The following is a 26,128-nucleotide window of genomic DNA, read 5'->3' on the forward strand; positions in this document are numbered from 1 at the left end:
TCTACAGGAAGAAAGTGCCATCACACATCCACCTTTGCAGCAGTTGTTCTGATTACTTCACTTTGCACTAGTGTCTTCTATGCATTTTCTACCTTAATTTGGAGTTTGAAGCAATTGGGTCTCATGATGCATTTCTTTTAGTCTTATAAACATGCACAAAGCAATTTTTTAATCCACTGTATTTTACAACTTAGTATAGGAACTGGCAGGGCTCACAGATAACTAAGAAATCTAATTATCATTCACATAATAGTAAAAAATATACTATTTGAGATTCATATGTAACATACACTTAGATTACATTTAATCTCAATATATTTAGATTTTACTCTATTTTCATTTTAACAAACATCCACTGATATTTGATGTCTTCTAGGGAAAAATAATTTTGAGCAATTAAAATAAGGTGAAAACACTGGGATTTATTTAGTGTTAGTAACTAAAGGATTTTTTTGCACACTTTAGTGGAGGAGACATGGTAAAAAAAACATACAACTACTTGACAGATCCAGCTAAAAAGAGGAATTTAAAAGCACCCTGCACTTTTATATAAAAATGAGACCAGATGTAATAGAGAAAGTTCAGCTACTCTTTATGAGCCATCTCTTACTTAATGAGAATAAATGATTACACTTTCCCAGAGATGGTAAAAAACTTCAAATTCTGATAAACAAGAAGCTAAATTGACCATGTGGTGATCTATTTTTGGTTTTCAAAGACTTACTTTGAAAAAAAAATTATTTTTATCTATAATTTTAGAAATTGCTTCAAATGAGAATGTCTTGTTTTTCACAAAAAATGATCATTCCTTAATGCTAAGTTCAATCTGAAACTGTTATGCAAAATTTATTCTTGATACTCTGTCAGGGTTAAAGCAAATAAACAAAATTTTGCCCTCCAGGCTTCTGAATCCACATAAAAGCTGGTTTATTCACCAGCCTCAGAATTCTTGAAGGCAAATCAACTTTTTAGTCCAACTTCCACAGCTTGACCAATTTTAATGGTTGATACTCAGAAAGGCAACAAATATCAAATAATGATTTTACTTATGAATCAAGTACCTGGCACCTGAATGATCTCCATTCTGTCCAACAAGGCAGGTGGAATAGTCGCAGTGGTGTTGGCAGTAGCTATAAAGAGAACTTGCGAAAGGTCAAAGGCCACGTTTAGGTAATGATCTGTGAAGTTATGGTTTTGTTCTGGATCCAACACCTATGGGAGAACAAAAAACATTAAACAAATTCAATATTTCCAATAGAAAGCTGTATAAATTAAAACACACGATATACTAGCAAGGTTGATAATTTTGCTCAGTATTGTTAGTTTGGGAAATACGGGATAACTCTAAAACCTGGGCATCATTCTTTACATTCCCCACATTCTAAATACTATTTAAAAAAAAAAAGAATGAAACATGTTCAATGTCAAAATGTTTGAAAACATAAATGCACAAAGAAGCAAAAACTACTCTTTCAATTTTATTAGTAAATCTATTAACGCCAGGTTGTATGGCTATAAATAAGTTACCAAACCTGCAGAACCAGTTTCTGTTGTGGTAACATAACCTCTCTCTCTCTCTTTTTTTTTAAAGTTTATTGGGGTGACAATTATTAGTAAAGTTACATAGATTTCGGGTGTACAATTGTGTCATACATCATCTATATATCACATTGTGCGTTCACCACCCAGAGTCAGTTGTCTTTCCATCACCATATATTAGAACACACCCTCTCTTAACTGCTAGGGGAATAAAAGTAAATGTGTAGAGTATTTTGAAATTCTTAGGTAATAGGTAAAACAATAATTAGTATATTCCTCTTCAAACATTATCAGAAAATCTGGTGTCAAGTTTTTAACTGAAACGGAAATTCCAAACAAGAGTAAACTGGTAAAAATTACTATGCTACTATCTTCTGACACAGCACAAGGAAAAACTCACTTTTTAAAAATGTCTTAAAGCAAAACCTTTCTGTTTATAATGAGCAGAATATTAGTTTCTCTTAAAAATATCTTAAATGGTTAAATCAGATAATTTACAGATTAGATTTTTTTTTTCTTTTTAATGAAGTAAGATCCTATTTCAATTTTATTTCTTTTTATTTATTATTATTATTTTTAAGGAGGGCGCAGATCAGTGGCCCATGCAGGGACCGAACCCTGCAATCTTGGTGCTACTAGCACCGCACTCTAACCAACTGAGCTAAGCGGTCACCCCCATTAGATTCTCGAAATGCTGAGCAACTGTGTATTAAGGAGGCTGTATCTTTAGGTTACAGCTCAGATGCTCTGACTCACAGGCGCTCACTGTGGAGAGGCCTACACAAGACTTTAAAGGAGGTTTCCAGGGCCTTCTACATGTTGTAAACCTTTAACATATTGCCACTTCCACCAGATTAGTATAGGGGTGTGATCAAACAATACGGTGAATGTTTAAATTAAAAAAATATATATTACAATAAAAGACACGCTGCCATTAACCCCCTAAAACTACTCCCCCTTGCTTTGAACACAGCCCATCATTCTTGCCACTTTCGGAAGCAGTTCTGGAAGTCCTCTTTCATGAGTGTCTTTAGTTGTGCTGTCGTGGCTGCCTCGATATCCTGAATCATTTTGACTTTGGGGAAGAGCCAGAAGTTGCAGGTGCCAGATTCGGTGAATAAGGTGCATGAAGACACACTGTAATATTTTTATTTGACAGAAATTGCCATACCAGAAGTGACGTGAGACACGGAGCGTTGTCATGATGGAGGAGGAAGCAAAAGACACTCACAAAAGAGGACTTCCAGAACTGCTTCAGGAAGTGGCAAGAACGATGGGATAAGTGTGCTCAAAGCGTGGGGAAGGATTTTGAGGGGGATTAATGGCAATGTGTCTTTCACTGTAGTAAATTTTTTTAAACATTCATCATATCTTTTGATCACACCTCGTAGATATAAATAGGGTTGACATACATATTCAAAAAGGAAGTAAAATGACTAAAATACTTACCAATCACAATTTTACTTATCTAATTAGAATACACCATTTTCACTAAAAATATATTATCTCTTAAAATTTATTCTGTGTGTGTTATATATATAAGTACATAACACCGTGTTTCCCCGAAAATAAGACCTAGCCGGACCATCAGCTCTAATGCATCTTTTGGAGCAAAAATTAATATAAGACCTGGTATTATATTACATTACATTATATAAGACCTGGACTTATACTTTATATTATACCCAGTCTTTATCATATTATATTATATCATATAAGACTGGATCTTATGTTAATTAATGGTCTTATTTTCGGGGAAACACGGTATTAATATAGGGTACTAGGGTTATGAGAGAGGCCTCAGGAGAACTCAAATCTGCCAACACCTCGATCTTGGACTTCCAGCTTCCAGAACTGTAAGAAAATAAATTTCTTTTTTTTTTTTTTAAGCCACTTACATAGACTTTTATGTACACAGAGATATATTTTCAAAATATTTTACTGATGGAATCTGTGAACAAAGTATGTAGAGATTATTGGTGCAGGCAACGAAGAGACCTTAGCAAATATAAAAGGCCTCAAAATATAACCACAATCAAATCTTTGAAAAAAGGGAACCTGAAAATATATTCCACCTGAACGACAGGTTAAGTCAAAATAAAAGGATCACAGGTAAGTGACCAAATCGTTTAAGCACAGAATTAAAACTAAATGTAGGAGGGAGCACTTCTAGAATGGCAGAGTAAGGAATTCTGAAAATCTTCTCCATAAAAGCAATGAGAACACGAGTAAAATTGTCAGAATCACCTTTTTCAGAATTTTAGAAAGTAACTTGCAACAATCTGAGGAGTGCTTATTCAAGAAAAAAACAGATGCATTTCAGTAAATAGAGCAAGCTTTGCGGTGTTTTAAGTTGTTTTTCTCCCATCCCTTTACTCTTCCCAAGTTCATGGTAGCCTTGAAAACCAATAGCCTCGTAACCAAAGCAGCTATGCAACCACTGTTGGTGGCAGAACAGGATCAGAGCCAACGGCTCTCTCTTCAGAGAACTGTCAATATTTGACATGCAAGGCAGCTCCTTGGAAAACTTCATTCTCAGCTATTTATGACTGGACTCAGAGAACACTGTGTGAACAGCCCTGTCTCTGGGGCACTAGTTAGAAACAATCAATAGCAACTGTTTAACATTTAAGCTGCCTGAGGCAGCATTACCAGGGAGTTGGGACTAACAAGAGGCTGATCACAAAACTTAAAGGGAAAAAACTGGGGAATGAGATACTCATGGTGGCCTAAAAAAGCTCAGCAATATTCCTGGGATGCTAGAAGGTCATGCTAACGGACAGGACTATAAATGTGACTATAAATGTGACGGGGACAGCTGTGAGGAGGCCCTAAAGCTCACCTCAGGCAGACATGGGGGCTGTGGAAAAGCAGGAAGCCAGGGCTAAGGCAGAGAACTAAAGGCCTCAACACACACGGCAAGGGCCCCTTGGCAGAGAGTGGGAGACCTATTGGAGGAAGCACTTACGGAAATCTATGTCCAATCATTAGCTGACCACTAAACAAACTGAGCAACTTCAGTGGTCACACGTGGCTGAGAATACAGACTTGACAGAAGGAGAGCGGGGAAATCACTAAAAAAACAGCAACAACAACAAATCCTTGGAGTGGGGATCTCATTATATTATATCATTATAATTACAATACTTTATACATTCGGGTTCGACAAAAATTAGGAGACATACAAAAAACACAAAAGTATGGCCTAAAAACAGTGAGAAAAAAAATGCCGTGAATAAACACTGCCTTTGAGGAAGTCCAGGTGTAGACTTCCTAGACAAAGAATTTGTTCAAAAAAACTAATATGTTCAAAAAAAGTATGTTCAAAAAAACTAATGCTACAACATGGATGAAACTTAAAGATTATGCAAAGTGAAATAAGCCCATTACAAAAAGAGAAATACTGTATGATTCCACTTACATACCGCATATAGATTAGTCAAACTTACAGAAACGGAAAAGAGAACGGTAGTTGCCAGGGGCTGAGGGTGGGAGTAAGGGGAGCTGCTGTTTCGTGAGTTTCAGCTTTGCAAAATGAAAAATTTTGGGAGACTGACTGCATAATAATGTGAATATACCTAACACTACTGAACTGGATACTTAAAAATGGCTAAGATGGCAAATTTTATGTGATGTGTATTTTACCACAATTAAAAAACAGAACTAGAGGAAATCATGTCTAAAGAATTACAGCAATCTATGAGAATGATGTCCTAACAAATAGAGAATATCAATAAAGAGACAAGAATTATAATAAAAGCAAACAGAAATCTTAGAGTTGAAAATATAGTAACTTAAATGAAAAATACACTATAGGGTCTAAATAGCAATTTCAGTTGGAAGAAGAAAAAAATCAAGGGACTTGAAGACGGGTCAAAATGACTGTCTCTACTGCTCTCAGGTGTTTGTTGTTGTTTGTGTGTCTTTTGTTTTCCACTTTACTACTGAATTCAGTGGTGGGTCTTGGCAGAGACAGAAATGTGGCCAGGACTCGGACCACAGGTTTGACCCCGATGGTGCATCTGAGGATGGCGAGGGAGGAAAGAAAGGCTTGAAGATTATCTAGTCACCAATTCGTAACAATATGTCCCACCCACTCCAAGAGTGATTCTCATGTAAAACTGCCAAACCAACATGAGGGAAACAAAGACATTTTCAGATACACAGACTCAGAGACCATTTACCACCCATCCGAATTTTCTCAGGAAACTTTTGAGGGATTAATAGCACAAAAATGAGAGAATGAATCAAGAACAAGGAAGACATGGAATACAGGAAACAGGAAATCCCACATGGTGGGGGGTGAAGGGAGAACCTAGGAAGACAGCTACGGGCCAGATGTGGACAGTTCCAGATTGGAAGAGGAAAGGTAAACATGATAGAACATCTACGAGTCTGAAAGATTCAAAAGGAGAATTAGACAACTGGTGAGAGCAGACAAAAGACGCAAGACAATTATTAACTTTAAAAAGATTTTTAAAAACCTGTACAGAAAAATGAAAAGGAGGACAGAAAAAGAAAAGTGATCACATTTTACCACATGGCTCAGCTGTGAAAAGCACTTCTGTAATGATGTAAATACTCAAAGAGGAGTTAACAAAATCAGGATCAAATCTGTATCGGGAGACTGGGGCACTGAAACAACACAGTAAGGGTAGCGAGAAGCAAGCAAGAAAAATCCTCACCTCTTATAATGCCCCAAACTGGAAAATCAAAATCAGAAAGTAGCACACAGCCATACCATTCAGAGAACGGATTCACCAACTACAAGTTAGAGGTCAAAGTGTACGAGAGGAAATGGGGGCCAGGGAGGAGACCTGCTCGCTGGTCTGTAACAACCTTGTAGAATGACTGGTCTCTAACAAGCATGCATAAAATTTCGTTAAACTATTACTTGAATACGACCATCTGATCCACACTGGAAATGCAGACAGGGAATTCTCTAAATCTTACCTCCAGCAGAGCGGCCGCAGGATCGCCCTGCAGGCTTTTTCCTAGTTTGTCCACCTCATCCAATAGGAACACGGGATTGTTAACCCCAGCGGTCTTCAAGCCGTTGATGATCCGACCTGGCATACTGCCAACATAGGTGCGCCTACAGAAAAGTGAGCAAGCAGCAAATTAACCAGGAGATCTCAGGAGGCAAGAGCAACAGCATTCAGAAGCCAAAACTTAGCACTGGGAAAGGTCACTTAGCTACTCCAGTAATACAGCAGAGAGGTGCTACATACTGAAAAAGCCCTGCGATACATCAAATCATTATTAGGTTCAATTCTTATCTCATTTTCCATTTAAGTCTCCTTGTAAGTTACCCATAATACTGAAAGAACTGTGTTTACTTTTTGCCACTTAGTGAAACTAAAAACCATTACACTTAAGTCGCATAGTTCTGATTCTTACTCCTCAAGAGTCCAAAATGTCCAAGGGACCCTATGAATTTAATTCCTGTGCTGTTCATAGTTTCCAGAGCACCTTCCTTGAACTGCGCCCCCCAACACAACCCCTTTCTCCGCACTGAAGAGGCTGCCCCACAGCTGGTTAAAGCACCATCACCATCACCACGGAGGAAATTAGAACTGGGTCAAAGGCCACTCAAAATGCAGACAGCCCCCCACCCCCGAAAAGAAAAATTCCAAACTGTAATTTTCAGAGGCAATAATTTGTTATTAATTGTAGTAAGAGGATCTGGGGTCAACAGTACTTCTATCAAGACGTCATTAATTCTGGCCTTTTGAGTAGACTGTGTTCATCCTACACATACTGGCACAACCAAGTTCACGCCCAGCCAGACATCCTGTTAATGCATTAAAACGTCAGAGGCAGCGTTAACATACCCGAACAAGAACCACCTACCTAATGAGGCATGAAATAAAAGCCAGTATGTCTGTCAAACCGAAAAAAGTACCTTTTTTACAAAGTCAGCAAAACTTGAAGCAGCAACACACTAACTTGAATTGTTAACTGCTGCCTAAGCCACATGCAAAGCAAATGCAGTTTGTGGAAAGGCAGGTGACTGCCTACAGGAAAATGATCAATGCTAAGGGGGACGGAGGCAGTTAGGTCCCGACCTGCAGAGCCGATCCGTGGAGCAGCCCTTGGTTCTGCCACATGCCTGGTATAAAGTAGGACAGAATACATGAGTGTCCTTTGAAATGAAAAGAAAGTCTCAGAAATACCGTGGGAATGCTTTTCATCCCAGGAGGGTGACTAAGGCACTGGAACCAGATACAATAAACATTGTCCTGTTACAAGGAGTTGGCACATTCAAGATTTCAGAAGAGGATACAGGAAGGACAAGATTCAAATTAATAAATCTTCTGAAATTGTTTCTCTAGAGAACTTACATATTTGCCAGTATTCTTTAAAAAGCAGGAAAGGGAGAAATTGGAAAAGAAAAAGACAACAAACCCTCAGTGCCTCTAAGGGTCATTTCTTGCTGCATGAATTTCTTTTCCTCTCCTTACTGGTCTTGATAGGTAGATGTCAACAACAGGTACGGACAATTCTAGACCTAGAGCCAGGGAGAGAAAATCATATTCCAGGCAGGGACCCTTTCTAAAGAAGAAACAGAAATCTAGGCACTAGTCACTGTACACAAACAATTCCTCCTGAACTTCCCATCGCTTCCCAGAGCCCAGACAGTCAGGTCTATTACACCCTCATGCTTTTCCACCTTTGTAAATATGGTACCTTCCTGCCCTTGACACTCTCCCTGCCTATATAAATCCCAGCATGTCTAAGAAACTTTTCCTGACCACCTCTCATCAAGTGATTTTTCTAATAATTTAATGTCAACAGCATTTGTTGGGCCTATAATTCAGACACATACTTCCAATCTAGCTTTTATTCATGGGTGCCAAGTACAGAGCCTCCTCTGAAGAGCCAGTGAGCACTTGCATGACAGTGGTCTTATTACAGAACAGATGCTGGATACAGAACTGTAAGATTGTCCCGAAACAAGCTGGCTTCTCCTATTTATTAAGGACACCCAATCAACGATGCCAGCACTCACAGTATCTTTCTATCACCCCTAATGAGTTCATGCAAATCTGCGAAAACTGCTTTGGGCAAAGTACTTGAGCCAAGCTTCAGTCTCCTGATCTGCAAAATGGGGATAAGAACAATGCCAGCCTCATGGGTTATATGAGGATGAGAGAACCTGACAGCTAAGGTACACAGCAACGTGCCTGGCACACAGGAAGCTTTCTAAAGATGTTCACTGTAATTGTCATTAGGAACAGCTACTTCAAGTCCACTTCTGGTTTCCTGGAAAAAGTACAAAAGCAGAAATCGGTACACCTAAGCTTGGGTCCCACTTCGCTCTGTCTCATGGAAGCAACTCTTATAAATGTCTATTGACAGCACTGAGCACACTCAGTGCCCTCAGGGATCCTCAATCACAGGTGGCATCCCCTACATGTGTGCCACTAGCCTAGAGGTCAAACCGACAAGACAACTCTTATCACAGGGCCCAGAAGCTATGGGAAAATATCTATAATGTGCTTATCTTTTGCCAGGAGGTATGATAGCATGAATTCACTGACTGAAGATACAGAATATATTTTGAATGAATTTTTGGAATATGAATTAGATGGTGAAAAATGTAGCAATACAGAAAATAAGAATGTTCTCTTTCAACATCACCAAATACAACTATTTAAAAAACAAAACAAAAACAAATTAGCACACCGAAACATCCTGAGAACTGCATAGGTAGGAAATAAATGAAACTGGCACTCTTTCATAAATTACAACTCTTTTGAGGACGAAATATTAGTCTTTTTCATGTTCTTCCACATAATACAACATCTAAAAAGGAACGTAGCACATGCAAATACAGGGCAGTTTGCGAAGAATGTATCACTTAATTACTTGTCATCCGGCCCGAATACGGGATCACCTAGAAGCTTTTCTGAAAATTCAAGTACACAAGCTAAGAATATACAAAATCATACTTTTCCTGTAATTGTTGTCGGCAGTCCATAGGTTTATCAGGACTATACAACTAGTGTATAAGATACACAAAAACAGAAGTGTCTACATAGTTCAACATTTTAAGTTACAAGGTCAGCATTTTTATTTTTCCCAAAATGGCCTGGTTTAGACTTCAGAAAACAATGACAGAGAATTGCAGTATCATCTAGTTACAGCTTTGTGGTAATCAATTATTCTACTAGTCTGCTCCATCCTTAGATGTCTTCACATCTAACGTAACCCACAAGGCTGGTCGGCCTGTCACTGCCACTGACGTCTAAGTATCAGGGATAAAATGCATCGTCACTCACCTCTTTTCCAGCACGTAGAGAAGGGAGCAAAACAGGCATTTACCAACCCTTTTTCTTGCCTATTTAATTAACGAGCTCTCATGGGCTATAACGCGAACTCTTACAGTGATATTTACAAAGAATTTGTAATACAAAAAAATGTATGTTATAATGTTAAGTGGAAAGGGTATAATTCAATTCTGTTGCTTAAAAATAAAATGACAAAAGCTGCCCAATGAAAATTCTGTCAGGAAATAAAATATTGAAAAATGATTATCTTTCTGTTAGAAAAACAGGATCTTTTTCTTTTATTTTCCAAATTTTCTACCAAGAAAATATGTGTGTGTGTGTGTGTGTGTGTGTGTATCTCAAACTGGAAAAAGTCATAAGCCTTAAAAGAGACCCTAATGATCTCAAAAATTAAAATAGTCTTTAAGAAACTAAACATAATCTTTAATGCAGCATGTCTAAAGAAAGCTGGTATTTTTATAGGAGTCATTCCTCAGTCTTCTGACACGCATTTGTGTGGACACACTCTCATCTAAAGGACTGCATGACTTCCAAAATGTAATCATGTCTTCGCCTTAGTTGAATTCACAAAGCACCCACGGTTAGTACTGAGCTAAGCAGCGTGGAGTCATAGGACGGAGTACAGAGATACGAGAGATGCTAAAAGCCCTGTTTGCATTAGAAGTGCCAGTGGCCTGTAGTAGTTAATCCTTACACAGGCACAACAGACACCCAGTGGTCAGCGTGGAGGAGAGTAAGATCATACCTGACTGCACTTTCATGACTGGAGGAAGCCTTGGGTTGAGGCCTTAAAATACACCTAAGTTTTCGAGTGGCAAAGGAGAGCTCTGTGCAAATACTGGTTCTAAGGAGAGCAGTGAGCAGCCCACAACACGCCCGGCACACTAGGCTACAAGTGCATGAAGCCTCGCTGCCTCAGCTGTTTTTCCCGGCACAGACCAATAAGGAAACAGCTCACTTATCTAAAACATCACCATCTCAGGTTAAACATGAAAACTTATCAATGTGGAAAGCAAAAGTTCAGTTTGCTTCTCATCTTGTTTAAAACCTGAGCCAAGGATTTCTTGTAATGACATAATTTTATTATCTGATGTACAGCTGGTAAACTGCTTCCAAAGAGTTAATATCAACAGTAACTTGAGATACAGCATGACAACTGGTATATTTCACTGAGGAACAATGAACGAAAAACAGATTACTGTGTGAACATGATTTCATAAAACTTCATCCTAAAAGAAGTTATTTTGTATTTAATTTATATTAAATATAACTGATTTAAACTATTTACATGTGATATTTAAATATAAAAATGTAAGTTTGAAAAACTGATGGATGGGCTTAAAAAGTGGACAGAAGAATCCCAATGGATAGACCCAAACGAGAAGAGCTGAGAAGGCTGAAAACCTGCAGGAGGAAATATAGAGCAGACACAGGACTGCCTGCAGCCACTCAGAATAACAGGAGTAAAAACAACGGGCCAATATTTAGTCATGGATGACAGTTACCTTCTAAGTTTAAGATTTCAACGTAAACCAAGTCTTTCTTTTTCTTCCCCGCCTCCCACCTCATTATCTTTTAACCCTTTGGTTACTTTTAAAATCAATCCCTAACTTATTAGCACCTTCCAGAACATAAATAGCGACTTCTGGCCAAGGCTGGAGTTCCTTGCCTGGGGAGCTAAGGAAAGGGAGGGACAAAGGCCAGAGAATAAGCAGGAAGACAACACTGCTTTTTCTGGGCTATTTTATAACCGCACAACAGTGGTGCCCACTCAGAGGCAGAGGAAAAACAAAACTCGGCATGAACTCTAATCGTGAGCATATGACCAACACTTAAATGCCAAGACCTAGGCGTTTCCAAAATGCCTCCACTGTCACATGGAGCCATTTGTTCCCACAAACTCCACCCCATAGTCCTGCTGTGATCCTCGACTGTTCTTTCCCCCCTTGCCCCCTCCTCTTCTCCCCCAGCCCTGGCCTCTGACACAAGGAGGGACTTGGCTCTCAACCTCTTCTTTCCTCCACAATCACACCCTGCTTTCAAACAGGGTTTCAAATAAAAATTGCCTCTCGGCTTTGATAACTTAGAGGTGGGTGGGTGTTAAGTCCCCAGTGGCACAAGGCGGTGTGTAATGAAACATCTGGCACAGTGATAGCTACGGGGCACCTCCCGGCAAGGTGGACCGAAACCGGGCTAACAGAGTGATTCACAGACGAGTCCACATAGCCTTTAGCTGGCAACGATCACAGCCTTCATACATGCCAAACACATCTCAAAACGCTTCTGTTTACACGTTTTAGGCTAATTCACAACCTTCTTTTATTTATTTATCTCCACCTTCTTCCACCTACCCCACTCCAGTTCAAGCCATTGTTTTTCAGTCTAGTTGTGTAGAACACAGCTCCCTGGCCCCTGCTGGTATTATGAGCCTTGTGCCCCCACCCCCGGCTGAGGCCGGTCGCTCACAGCAGCTTATGCCAGCCCAGCTCCAGGAAGAGCTGTTGTTCATAATCTTAGCTGTAGAGGGCGCAGCTCACTGGCTCATGTGGGAATCGAACCAGCGACCTTGGCATTAGGAGCACAGCGCTCCAACCACCTGAGCCACCAGACTGGCCCCACAACCTTCTTTTACCAAACAAATTCTTATTTTCTTTAGACTCAATTCTCTTAACAACAGTCACACACACGAAAATACATTCACTTGAAAAAAGTGAACAAATTTTGTATCTATCAGTATCAGTAAAGATTTCAAACAAGAGATCTGTTTACACCCCACACTCATAAGTGGTGAGAACTATGACATTACCTGTTTCCCACCAACAGGCATCAAAATTTTCCACAATTTTGCCACACAAATTAATATTTTTGGTACAATTTAAAAATCAGATTGAATTTTATAAAAAGTCATATGAAACAGATAAATCTAAACTTGCCCTCTTGAGAATCTAGAATTAAAATAATTAAAGCTAATTTTCATCAAATGTTCCCTGTGTGCCAGTCACCGAGTAAGTACTTTCCAAGCTTTACTAAATGTGGAAATAAATAAGGACAAATTGCCTACATGTCATGTGCCCATGACATTGATTTCACGACAATTCCACAAACTCATCCTCTAAATTCCGTAATACCTAAATACTACGGCTACGGATGACAACAGGCAGAAATAAACTAAAACAGCTCTGAGCACGTGAATCAAGTCACTTGAATAGGGAACACCGCCCAAAAGATCTGCAGCAAAAATTAGAAGATTTAAGCCTGAGCTCCAGCTTCTCCAAGACTGGTCCAAGATGCCCATTTCTCTACAAGAGCAAACTACAGCCTCTAGTGGCACAAGCGAGAATAAGAAAGTCTAGGTAACAAAAACATTGTTTGAAACTTCCAGAAAGTACGACCCCAATCAATTCTCTGACCTAACCTTCAGCCCTCATTGCTTATTTATCAAAATCCTGGAATAATTTTTCTTTAATGCATAACAATTGTAAAAAAGCAACTAAAAGAGAATAGAAAGAACCATTTTTCATAGAAAAATCTGTGAAGGTTCCTATCCCTGCCTGAGGCCGGTGACCTTGGGAAGAGGCAAATGGAAAACAAGACGTTATCAAAGCCCACATGTATTCATTTTCCCCCCACAATCCATGTTCAATCCACATTCAGCAAGAGGCATTTACATCCCCCCTGGCAGCTGGCATTGCTCACTGCTTGCACTGTGAGCTCGTCAAGACCCCACTCAGAATCTGGGTTGCTTTAACGGCCTTAGGAGTGAGGACATGATCTTGACGACAGGAGAGAAGTTTTATCTTCAGTTTCATTGTTTTCCAATGGAAGTTAAGTAGTTGCTTTAAAAATTTTTTTTAAATTGAGATTTAATTGGTATATAACATGTTAGTTTCGGGTGTCCATCACATTCTTTTCTTATCTTTATTTTTTTATTGGGGAACAGCGTGTATTTCCAGAACTTGTTTTTCCAAGTCAAGTTGTTGTCCTTTCAGTCTTAGTTGTGGAGGGCGCAGCTCAGCTCCAGGTTCAGTTGCCGTTGCTAGTTGCAGGGGGCGCAGCCCACCATCCCTTGCGGGAGTCGAACCGGCAACCTTGTGGTTCAGAGGACGCGCTCCAACCAACTGTGCCATCCAGGAGCTCAGCGGCAGCTCAGCTCAAGGTGCCGTGTTCAATCTTAGTTGCAGGGGGCGGAGCCCACCATCCCTTGCGGGACTCGAGGAGTTGAACTGGCAACCTTGTGGTTGAGAGCCCACTGGCCCATGTGGGAATCGAACCGACAGCCTTCAGAGCTAGGAGCACAGAGCTCCAACCGCCTGAGCCACCGGGCTGGCCCCATCATATTCTTTTATAAGCAGTTCATGATTTCTACATTTTCAAATGTTCTTTTAACACTGATACTATCAGCATGTGATCTCACAGCTTGCAGTTGCTATGGAACCGACACCGTGAGACAGGTTTATGTTTTCCCAAAGCATCTTCCAATGTGAGCAACAGAGACCACAGAGAACAAAACAATGAATGTAACATGCAAATCTGATTACAATAATGTCAGGTTAATCAGACGTAGTTCTTAATAGTTTAATGTACTTTTACAGAAAGTGTCAAAAATGCAAGGATAAGCCTTAATAATTATCCTAATCTTTCTCCTTATTACTCACTCATACTGTAAACCAGGCTTCGTAAAAGGAAGTTTAAACTACAAACCTAACAAATTTGTCTTCAAAGGTCTCTGCCCCCTAGCCATACTGCACGCACTTTTTAAATTCTAAGAGTTATATAGGTCAATACTTAAGAAATGCTACTGGGCCAAAATTCATGGGAAGACATCATAATATCTAATCGTAACTAATTTATAACTGTGTGCAAATGAGATTCCAGGAGAGCTGAGGCATAGACCAGCCATCCACTGGCATACAAACAGCAAAGTTCGTTTGGGTGTCCCACGATGGACAGGTTAGCCGGGAAGTATGGTAAATGTCCCTTCCATTCAGGTATCAAAACAGCCCTTTCAGAAAAAGGTGTACATTATGTCTGAGCCTGTGGGGGTGGGGGATGGGGGTGGGGATGGAGTCAACGGAAAAGGAGCATAAGAGACTGAACCGAGAGCAGTGTCTACCTGTGTCCTCGGATGTCAGACTGGTCGCACACTCCTCCGAGCGCAATCCTGTGGAACTCCCGTCCTAGCGTCTTGGCCACTGATCTTCCCACGCTAGTTTTACCAACTCCGGGAGGGCCGACAAAGCACAGGATCGGGCCCTTCAGGTTGTTCTTCAGCTGCCTGACGGCCAAGTATTCCAGAACTCTTTTCTTCAGTTTCTCCATGGCATAATGGTCATTATCCAGAAGAATGCGGGCTGCTCGAATGTCCAGACGGTCTGTCAAATAACCCAACAGAAATAACCTGAGCACATGGAATTTTTAAATGGAAGGATTTCTTTCAAGGCTTGTGAGAGTCAAAATATTTTTTAGGAAAAAGATGTAACAAGAACAGACATGGCTCCTTCTAAACAAGTCTTTAGGGAGACCCGGACTTGGTTTTCTTGCTTAAGAAGATCTAGTAGCTACAGAAATTGTAGGTACTACACGATTAAAAATCAGAGTTAATACTCATATCATTTTGCTTGGAATGCTTTTCTAGATACACATGATTTCTATGGAAACATAATTTCTACAGATTCTATTTGTGCTGGCATTTGTTCCTTTTTTTCCTTATTACTTTTATAATATATGCTCATTCCAGAAAACGTGATGACATTAACAAAAAGGAAGGAAATAGTCATCCATAATCTCATGCCCCCAAGAGAGCATCCTGACCTTTATGTTGGTAGGTGTTATTCCAGGGTGTGTGTATGTTTACATACCTATTCTTCAAAATGGCAATTATATGAGGCCTTCAAGTTTTGTAAAATGTTTTCTCACTTACTACATTGCGGGCATCTTTCAGTGTCAAATATATTTTTCAGTGACACGTCAGTGGCTACATAATATTCCACCACTTCACTATCCACTCGTGTAACTTGCTGACCACTTAGGTTGTCTAAATCGTTAGTTGCAGAGCAGTCTTCACCACGCTCCCTTGTAACTAAATCTCTACACATATCCGTCATTCTGTCCTTCAGCTGATCTTCTGTAAGCAGAAGTGTTGGGTCAAAAAAATTAAGACCGAAAGAACCGCCTAAGTTCTACTGACTAAAGTCTCACGAGAGACGTGTGAATCAGGCTCCGTCTCTGAAGCCAAGCTCGCATCAGGTTTCCTCATGTGCTTCAGCACTTAAATGCTCATAGATTAAACACAGGTCATGGTGCCAAGCTAAGTTCACCAGCTGGGTGGCAGCTAGGGTATACGCCACAGCCACGTGACCGTCCTGACAGCGAGAGAAGAGGGTGAGACAGACAGAAACACACTCAAGTCCTCTTTCAATCAGGTATTTGGAACTTGCTATGTTTTCCAACAGGGAAAAAAAAAATGACCTTAAATAATAGTTTGGTCTACAAAAACCTAGCTAAACTGTAATATATGTAATTTAATTGATTTTATTGAGAGTTCCGGCTGAGAGATTAGGAAAGGGAAGAAGAAAATTTCTTTCCCCCTTCTTGGCTTCAGAACCGAACCAATAAATATGAATAAATGAAAGAAAGTCTTGCAATTGTTTACATGCTAACCCTGGCACTAAAATTTACCACAGTTAACAGAGAACCCCGGGCCAATCCCATTCTGTATATCTAAATATTAAAATGCCCCAGTGGGATTTATTTTAGTTACACAACCATGGGTCAATATTAGGTTATTGATATATTTATGATATCACTATGTCCAAGGAGAAAATCTTTCCATTGAAATGTCATTTTGTACCTAAAAAGGCAGTTGCTATAATGTAACAGCCATTCTTGATTAACATTTAGTAAATTCAGAACAGAATTCAAGGTAATTTAGAAAAAAAGAACACTGTGAAGGAATTTCTTCCAAGATATGCCAAGTAAAGATAATTTAAAAAGCAAGTTCTTTCCAACTTTTAAGGAAAGATAATTTCCATGTTATATAAATTACTGTTTCGTATCATTTCTATACAGGACTATATTTTCTGATTATTCTTTTCAATGATTCAGAATGCATACTTCCTCTCTTGAATACTTGTGGTTACACGTAAAACATTTAAAACTCACTTGAACATCTATTTCTGTATTGATAGCTGAAAGTTTGAAATGGTATCTACTGGGTCCTATTCAAGGTAAAAATTAGAAAACTGATTTCCTCCAACTCTTTCTCTCTGCTTTCTTTTCTGATTTTGATGACCTCTACTTAGGTGAACATCTCATTCAAAACTTACGAAAGACATTTTCTGGTTTTATAACTATACTCACAACACTTATTTAGACCTACTGCTTCCTATACAGCACTGGTTTAGGAACGCAATGTGACTCCCTATTATACCACAATCTACCCACCCTCAGTTCTCTGCTGAAACGCTATACAATGGAAGTACTTTCATGATGGGTACACGAGTGCTATGACCTCTAATGCTGACGCAACTTCTGCAGAAACTCTTGTAGTTTCTGGCACGTGGGGGTGGCCTCCTTTTCTAAACTGTTTAATAATTGCTTTGCCCTGTTTTTATATTTTCTTGGTTATTTTCCTAAAGAATGGGACTCACTCAGCTCTCTGTTCAAATAAACGTTTGCCCCCAAATCTCTACAATTACACTGCATAAGCCTGGTAAAAATTCCTGGTTAGTAATTAATCTCACTCTATAACTAGGACAAGTGGGGAGGGGAGGAAGCTGAGGTCAACTTACTAAAGGCAAATACTTAGATCTGTAGTTTTCATAGTCTCAGGCCATTATGCTACGTGCACCCTGCATTTCTCTTAAGTCATGAGCTAAAACAAACCCTGCCACGCAGAAAAACATTACTGAGAACATTCCAAAATTTCAAAATAAGACTCTTGGTGTTACCAGTTACCTAGACGTCCCTCACACTGTTCACTAGTCCTGCTGTCAAAGGCGAGAACAACAGGGTTTGAAAATGGTCACAAATCATGACACAAATGCCTGCACACATATATCAATGTGGAAGCTTGGCGGAGGAAGTGAGAGCACAGCAGTGAAACGCCTCTAAAGCTTAAACATCACTTTCTTTCCCAGGTCTAAACGCTCAGGGAGCAGGGCCCCCTCCAAGTCTCACAGAATAGAGCCACTGCACGCCAAAGGTGGGCACTGGGGAGCTGTGACTTCGGGGAAGACCACCTCAACCAGGTCGGCACTGAGAACACACACTTCACCAACGACAGAAAAGCCTACTTCCTCTAAAAGCAGGAAAAAGGGACTTGCATGCAGCACCTTCTTTTCCTGTTTGAGCCCAAGACCCAGGTGATGCAAGTTCAGTCTCTAAATGATTGTCATCAAGAACTAATGGAACAGTAAGACAACCAATGGTATTTCAACAGAATTTGCATGAGCTTCCAGAGTCACAATTAGTCTGCAAAAAAGGTGTCCTTTTGTTGGCTCACCAGTTGTACTCTTGTTCCAAGGGAGTTCCACCATGAGTTCTAAGTAATTTCTAGTCAGCGCGTATTCTGGCATTGACTGAGGCATTTTTTTGAGTCTGTAAGGAAAGAATACATAGCAAACAAGTTCAAGAATAAAGAATTCCATACAAACAGAAAACCAAGCTTATCTCCATTTCTTGGTCAGGTATACATATTTGATGAAACAAATCTGAAAAGGTTTTAAAAAATCTAGTTGATAAAACATTTATTTTGTTTGTAAGTATGTTACAAAACAAAACACATTTATAAAACACAAATAGATACTTGCAAAGTGGGGGAGGGTGGGGAACACTGTCACTGATTCTATCCTTGCAACATGGCCTTGTCAGTGCAAGTGTCTCACAGGGACAGTCTCAGGTCACATTTATCTATTGCTTTTCTTATAACAATCAGATTTAAGTGCCTAACCATGCATAACACAATAATTATACATATTTTTCATATCAGAGATCAAGTTAGCTCATATAAGCAAGTTAACATCAGATATTTAATTAAAAAATGCAACTTCCATCCTCTATACAGTGTTCTGTACACAACAGACGCTCTATATTTACGAACTAACGTCTGAATCAATACAAACATCCCTCAACTACACTTACTAATGTTCTTAACTGTGAACCTCAGAAAGTCAAATCTTTAGTTTGGTTCATTATAATTCACTAATACAAGAAAATGCAATAGAGTTATAATGTTACAACTATGTAAATAAAAAAGTGGCTTTCTATTTAACTCTGAGATTACCCAGAAAATGTACCCAGAAAATGTAATCAATCCATAAGCTGACAGTCCCTGCCCTCTAGAGTTTGTATTCTAACAAAGAATACAGGACATGTAAGGAACACAATGATAACTAAACAAGCATTATGTCTAAACAAAGGATGGTCTACTCTTTCAGACAATGAAAAGGCGGTCACAATAGCGTCATGTGTGACAGCATACTGTAGGGGGAAGAGCTGTATCACTTATACTCAGCATTTCAGGAACAGATTAGGGAAAGGGGGGTTAACTCCGCAGTACTAAGAAGGTTTTAAGAATCAGATTCTGGTTGAGGAATGGGGCGGGAAAAGCATGCCACAGATCACAGCTATAACCTGAGAATTTGGAAAGTCATGAAAGGTAAGAACTGACAATGCAAAGATGAGAGGGATCGAGTGGCTACACTAAATACAAAAGGAGAAAGATCAGAAAATACAAAACCAATCAGTTTGTGATCCAAAGTAGCAGATTTGTTTCTATGAGCGACAACTTTTAACATTAATAAGCAAAGGGAAAGCGCTAATGAATGCACCGCTTCTACAGTTTACCTTTTTATCTCTTTGACGCAGACTTTGTGGGCCTGCTCTGGCATACTCGATGTTCGTATTTTTTTCTCCAGCATGACAATGTCATCGTTATCTTCATCCTCATCCTCATCTTCTAAAGTACCTGGGATGTGCGTTAGCCTCCGGATAGGGCGTATTGCTATGACCTAAAGTCGAAAGTAGAAGAGTAAAACTGTATTTCAAAATACAAGGGAAATGCGTCCCTAGCTACACAAAGCTAGAAGTGGTGCTGAATAAACCTTTGTAGGGCCCGAGCCGAAACCTTTAGGGAATGACCGAGTTCAGCATGACAACTAAGAAGCACACAGACGTATGAAGGCAGCAAAACTCAGGAAGCAGCCCCAGATCAGGTGACGACTCCTTGGTGCAGGTTTACCTACTATATGAGGGAAAAACTGAAGGGCCGGCTACTAGAAACAATGGAAACATGTACGAGTTTCCTCCCTTGGGGCTACTGCTGCGGCCACTATGTGCCTCGTGGACATCACTACTTCCAGTTTGGCAACCGAATAAATGCCCTTCTTCCTCCTCCGTTCCAGCGTTTCTAACGTCTTTAACGTGGGCTCTATTCTTGTCAACACACAGAAGTCCTCGTCCTTTCAAAGTCCTTGCTCTTCCGCAGGGTCCCTTCCAGTTAACCCCCTGCCATTTATGCACCTCCCTGCGAGGCTCTGCTCTCCCACAAGTGGCTCTGAGCATCACCTCCCTGCCTGGACCAGCCATTTCCACGGTCTGTAGGGGGGCCGGTCTCCATCGTACTGAAATTGTTCTTCGAAGCCCAACAACCATCTTTTAAACAACCGTATTTAAAAATGACCTATGTGCTCTCTGAAATTCTCCATCATTAACATAATAATTGAACTCCAGCCATTACTGGAGCAAAATGATATACCGGTATTTAAGTCAAAAGCCTTATTTTTTTTAACCTATGAAATTGCCTATTTAATATTCAAATGTAAAAAGTTAAAAACAAAGCAGTAAACAAATTGTAGTTTTATAAAACAAACAAAAAAAACAGTTATTCCATTGTTGAGACGAAGTACTTCTTTCCGCAGTGTCCCCCTGCTATTAGAGAGCACATTTCAGCTCTAAGCGGAACGGATTAAAAGAAACATTTACCCGCTTATCATCATCCTGCTTGTGTTTCCTGGTTTTCTGAAGCAATTTCAGGCCTTCAATTTGTCTGACGAGCAGTGGTATGGTCATCTTGAACCGTTCCTCCAGGCTCACAGCATCTAAAATCTAAGGAAACGCGAGTCCATCAGCATCTCTCTCTCAGAAACCCATCTCCAAAGAGAAGGCAGTCAGAGTCGTGACTTCATTGTCACGTAAAAAAGCCAGCCCCTGGCAGTATTCACAGCTACATTGTGGCTAACACCCAAATCAACTTCTATCAAACCAGCAAGGTTGTTCGACATGGATACCAGAATCCTAAAAACACCAAGAAAAAACGCACCTTGAGCTTTTATTAAAAAAATGAAGCCATGAGCAAGAACAAAACACACATTTTATGCCAACTCTCTTTGGGAATTATTCTCTTGAAGTCGGAATGTACCCACCTATTAGGCCTGAACAAATTCTAGGTTCAAATGATTAAATTTTACACACACGAGACGAGGAGTTTTACGCATCCCGCGCCCCCCACCATATGTCTGAGTCACTAAGGCTCCCCAGCCCGTCAGGGTAACACCCGCCCGTGCCCGCAGCCAGCTCACTCCAGGACCCCACTCTTCTGCTCCGACTGATTAACTGAATTCTGGTGTTTACACACAACCCGTTTGTATTAGGTGCACTTGCTATTATCCTTGTTGGATTTAAGTGTTAAATAAACTGATAAAATGAGGAGGACTGTTTCACTGAAAACGAACTTAAACGTTCTGGGAAGATTCAATAAAGCAGACTGCTTAACAATACTATAAATATAAAAATAAGTGAGCAACAGAACTTCTATGGTTTGGGGGAAAAATACAAATCTCAGATTTTGCACTTGGATTATTTTTCAAGTGTCCTTAAAACTCATTTCACTTTAGAGAAATAGAAACTGAAAATCACAGAAAATGCACCATAGGTGTGGTTTCCATAAGAAACACCAAGGATTCTAATAAAGCAGGCCCACACCCCAGGGAAGAGGCACAGCTCCACATGTTTAAAAACCAGTGCGACAAAGTATATTTACATACGTAAAGCTACCTTTTTCATTATTCTCCGCTTTAACTTTTCCCATAAATGGACCAACTGCGAGTACGGATCATGTGACGAGCAGTCTGAGCACACAAAAAGGTAAAGCCAATCTCAGCGTGAACGCATTCTAACCACTTCTGGGAGCCTCCAGCATCTCTTACCTGAAGGTTCAAACTTACTCACTGCCTAGAGCCAAACGGAAAGCGACAAAGCAGCTCAGTACTCAAGGAGAGGACGCTACCTGGAGCTTCTCTTTGTTGCTTGTTCGGATGATAGACGTCAGAATGTCCGGTAAAGCTTCCCTCGGAAGACTGTCTAAAAGACGTCTCAGCTTAGCAACTGCAGGGACGGACATATCCAACATTTCAACCAACTGCAAGGGACAAGAAAGTCTTTTTATGGAAATCGGCATTATTTCTGAATTTAAAGAATCAGATTGTCACACAGGTTTAATGTTTGGGCCCCCGAGTCTTAGTTTTTGAAAGATCGTTGATTATGATAGTCCAGATGCTTTATAGGCCTCAGACGAAAATAGAAGTACTTTCAAAATGTGAATCAGAATGAAAAGCAAAAATGGCTCAAAAGTAGATAACACGAGCGTTTGTTAAAGGTTTTGTAAATTTGTGGCTTTAAATTTTATTTTTTAAAAATATTACACTTGCTATTACAATATAGAAGAGCTGCAATACTACAATAAGCGCCTACAGATCCTTACCCTAAATTCACCAATTAACAGCTTGCTACATTTGCTTTCTCTCTGCACACGCGCGCACGCGCAGGCAACACACACAATTACTGCTGAACATTGTAGAGTAAGTTGTAGACACCATGACCTTTGTTCCTAAGAACAAGGACATTCTCTTACATAATCACTGTATAATTATTAAATCCTGGAAATTTAACATAGTTGATGCTGTTCTGTTAACCAATCAGCAGCTGAAATACTGTTTTTTAGTAGAACATGTGGATTAACTGGAATCTGAGCACTGACAGTGAATGGTTTTTATAAAAACAACTTCAGGACATATCCTGCAGTTAAAAGAGTTAAGCTCAGGCACGCTTTTAGTAACTGGGACAGTCACTGGGGCTACTGGCAAAGGTTCCCCTTTCTTTTGGGCACATGGTAGGCCCGCTTTTTCTCACCTCCTTTGAATAAATGTTGCCTGATCCATGAAACATGAGGGGAAGTGACAGTTCCTTTTGGGCAGAAGCATTAAAAGCTGGTGAGAGTTGCCACAATTCCTTATTCTGCGTCAGCAATAACGGAAGCATGTTTTGAGATCAGTGTCCCTAAGTGACTCTCAGAGGTGGACGACCACAGTGTCATACAGTGCGAGGCATGAAGCACGAGTGAGAAACACACCTGTGTTAGGTCACGGGACTGAGGTTTTGGAGTGTACTTAACACAGCAAAACTCGCCCATACTGAATACTGCAACCGATGAACTGAACCCTCATTTAGTGACTCTAGTAAGGTCTCACGTGCTAGTACTAATCGAACCTCCCTGAAAGCACTGTAACTTAGGAACCTACCCACTACTGGCCTGGAGTCAAAGGAATTACAGTGTAACTCTGAAGGAGCTGTTCAGGTGGGAGAATCTGAAGACTCTTTGTCCTAGGAATTCATGCTAAGAATATAAAACCGTTAAAGCCCGTACTTGGAGCACTTCCTGAGTACAAACTACCTGTCAGACACACTCCCGGTCAGGACAGGATGGCTAAAGCAGGGTAGATTCAAGTTTGCTGGGGGACAGATCTATAGGATACATTTCAGTACGATGGGATAAGCATTCAAATAAAGGGGTAAGTCGGGACGTGGAGGCACAGGCCCAGAGCACTGCCAGCCTACAGGAGCTGGCAAAGCTAAATGGAACCTGACAATTCAGAGGGAAGAGCACTCCTCGTAGGGAAAACCGAAGGCAAACTCAGAGACAGGAAATAAGGCGTGAAGCTCTGATGTCCAGTGTGGCTGGAACTGCGGGTATGAATGGGAGGAACTCGCGTTGTGAAGGGCCCTAATGCTATGCTAAGAAACCTGCACTTGACCTTACAGCCATTCAAGTCTGGTACTCAGGGGAGAGGCGTGGCCACAACTTAGAAAGGCTTAGTGAACAGCATGGGGCAGAGAGAAGAAATGAGAAGGACATGAGTGAGGAAGCGACTGCAAGTCTACTGATGACGGCTACATAATGTGTAAGTGGATGTAGAAGAAGAGGGCGACAGAAAAGCATTAATTGAAAACTACTTAATGTCTAAAAAGATGAATGAAAAAATTATGATATCCCAACTCAATGAATTTTTATAAAAGTACTTAATATGAAAATGAGATATGGATATAAAAACAAAACAGGAGACTGAATATGGACCAAGACCAGAAGACAAGCAAAAATTAAATGAGATGAATGACGGTAGTGAAATTAATGGTGATGTTTCTAAAAATTCCTTTCATGTCTTTAAAAAACCTTACATTTCAATTTTTTTCTGTTGATTCCAAGTGGGGAGAAGTAAAGTGTAAAATGAAAGAAGCTAGGAAGCTGTGTCCAGCAGAACGAAGCCCCGGGCCGTCACCCAAGACCAGGAAGAGAAAGTCTGCCTCCCCCTCTACAGCCTTCATTCCTGCACAGCACAGCCGCCTCATTCAGTTCCCAAACTGCAGCTTCTTTCTTCAGAGAAAGTTCTTCCTTTCAGCCCCCACAGAAGTCATAGCTCCAAGTTTTCTAGTTTTCTGTTGCTGTCCACACCACATCAGGAGTGTGTCCCATCAAATGCCACTTCAGGCACAGCCACCACAGGCTGCGGACACTTGCCCAACACACTTTATACTGATCAATGGTGTTGATAATCAAGACCTCTAGGCATTGCTCTGTCCTCACAGGTCCAGTTATAGTCACTGCATTACATCACGAGGAAGTAGACTACATTTTATAATATAACTTGATAAGGCTTGAAACAAAATGGGGTGAGGGGCTTTTCCTGTTCAATCTAGAGCTAACCAAAAAACTCCAGCCTAGACTGAAGCTGTCAAATATTTCATGCATACCTACTGTGTGCTTCCTTCCTAGTTAATGGAGGTTTTAACCACTCAAAATCTATCTACCATGGGCTTACACTTCCACAGTAACTGCCAGGCCCAGCCTGACCTTGACTTCCGAACCAACGTAACTTATATAACTGGTGCCTAGATATTCTAGTGAGAGATAGCTTCTGTGCAGTATTCTCATTTTTCCAATTATTCAGGTTCGATAACTCTCTGGGGTTTGGAGACGCTGGGAGTTATAAGGAAAGCTCTAGAAATAGTTTTGGGAAAAATATGGCAAAGTGTTGGCTAATGTGTCCTCGAAGGATATAGGTACAATCTCAGACAAAAACAAATTGAAACTAATATACTGTAATATATTATTAAACCATTTAAACATATGCTGCCCTAAAACTTCACCACCCAACAAATTCCTCATATCTTACGGTGGCAAAGACATGGAAGAAAAAAAGTTTTAAGGAAAAACAGTAAGAGCAACTCACTTGGACAGCGTATTTGTAAAACTGCTCTGATAGCTCTAGTCCCTCCCCAGTTTTACAGGTGTTGGGAAATTCTTCAAGTCGGTCCAACTGTTCCACTTCAGCCACAGGATAGGGCTTCTCTTTTAGGACCTGTACAATCTGGAAACGGCACAGGCCTGTGATCAGCAAAGTGTAGTGGGGCTTGGGCCAGTTGCTGCCCACAACCTGAACTGCCAGTGCGGCCGTCCCAATCCTGCAAAACACACACAGACGCCATGACAAACGTGCCATCGGGTAAGACAGAAACTCACCTCAAAAACTTGCGTTTTCTGAGAAATCTGTTACAAAACAAAGAACATTACTGCCTTATTTAATGTAGCATCCATTACATGATCTGTTAAGTCACGACCATCAGCTATGGGGCAAAGCAGGCCATCTCATCTGAACTGGCAACTCTTAAGGATTAGGTAGAAATTCCTAACATGTGGGTTACTTAAGCATAAAAACAGAAAAGTAGTTGACAATTACATATCTTAAATTAATTTTGCCAACTGGGAATCAGGCAATGTCACACCAGAGTAAATATTAGCACTTTTAACAGATTTAAATATAAATAGCATGACGTAAACCAATCAAGAAGTCTGTTGCAACACCAGTTTTGCTGCTAACACCCAACCAGGAGTTTATGCAATCAATCTATAAAACTGCTACATACCCACCTTATCACAAATTGACATCAAATCTGGAAATTAA

The 26,128-nt window shown here is 40.2% G+C and overlaps 1 protein-coding gene across 1 annotated transcript in view; it reads right to left on the bottom strand.

Moving 5' to 3' along the window:
- LONP2 (lon peptidase 2, peroxisomal) overlaps window positions 1-26,128 on the bottom strand; it is a 63,649-nt gene that overhangs the window by 32,759 nt on the left and 4,762 nt on the right. Inside the window, exons 2-9 of the mRNA XM_019731868.3 lie at window positions 25,397-25,628; window positions 22,120-22,251; window positions 20,817-20,939; window positions 19,680-19,843; window positions 18,337-18,431; window positions 14,947-15,205; window positions 6,493-6,634; window positions 1,062-1,212 (exon numbers count right to left, since the gene is read on the bottom strand). Coding sequence (XP_019587427.3) covers window positions 1,062-1,212; window positions 6,493-6,634; window positions 14,947-15,205; window positions 18,337-18,431; window positions 19,680-19,843; window positions 20,817-20,939; window positions 22,120-22,251; window positions 25,397-25,628 — 1,298 coding nt within the window. The remainder of the gene's footprint in view (window positions 1-1,061; window positions 1,213-6,492; window positions 6,635-14,946; window positions 15,206-18,336; window positions 18,432-19,679; window positions 19,844-20,816; window positions 20,940-22,119; window positions 22,252-25,396; window positions 25,629-26,128) is intronic.

The sequence above is a fragment of the Rhinolophus sinicus genome, chromosome 8 (assembly GCF_057876585.1).
Source record: "Rhinolophus sinicus isolate RSI-liver-muscle chromosome 8, RSI-T2T, whole genome shotgun sequence".
Taxonomy (NCBI): Eukaryota; Metazoa; Chordata; class Mammalia; order Chiroptera; family Rhinolophidae; genus Rhinolophus; species Rhinolophus sinicus.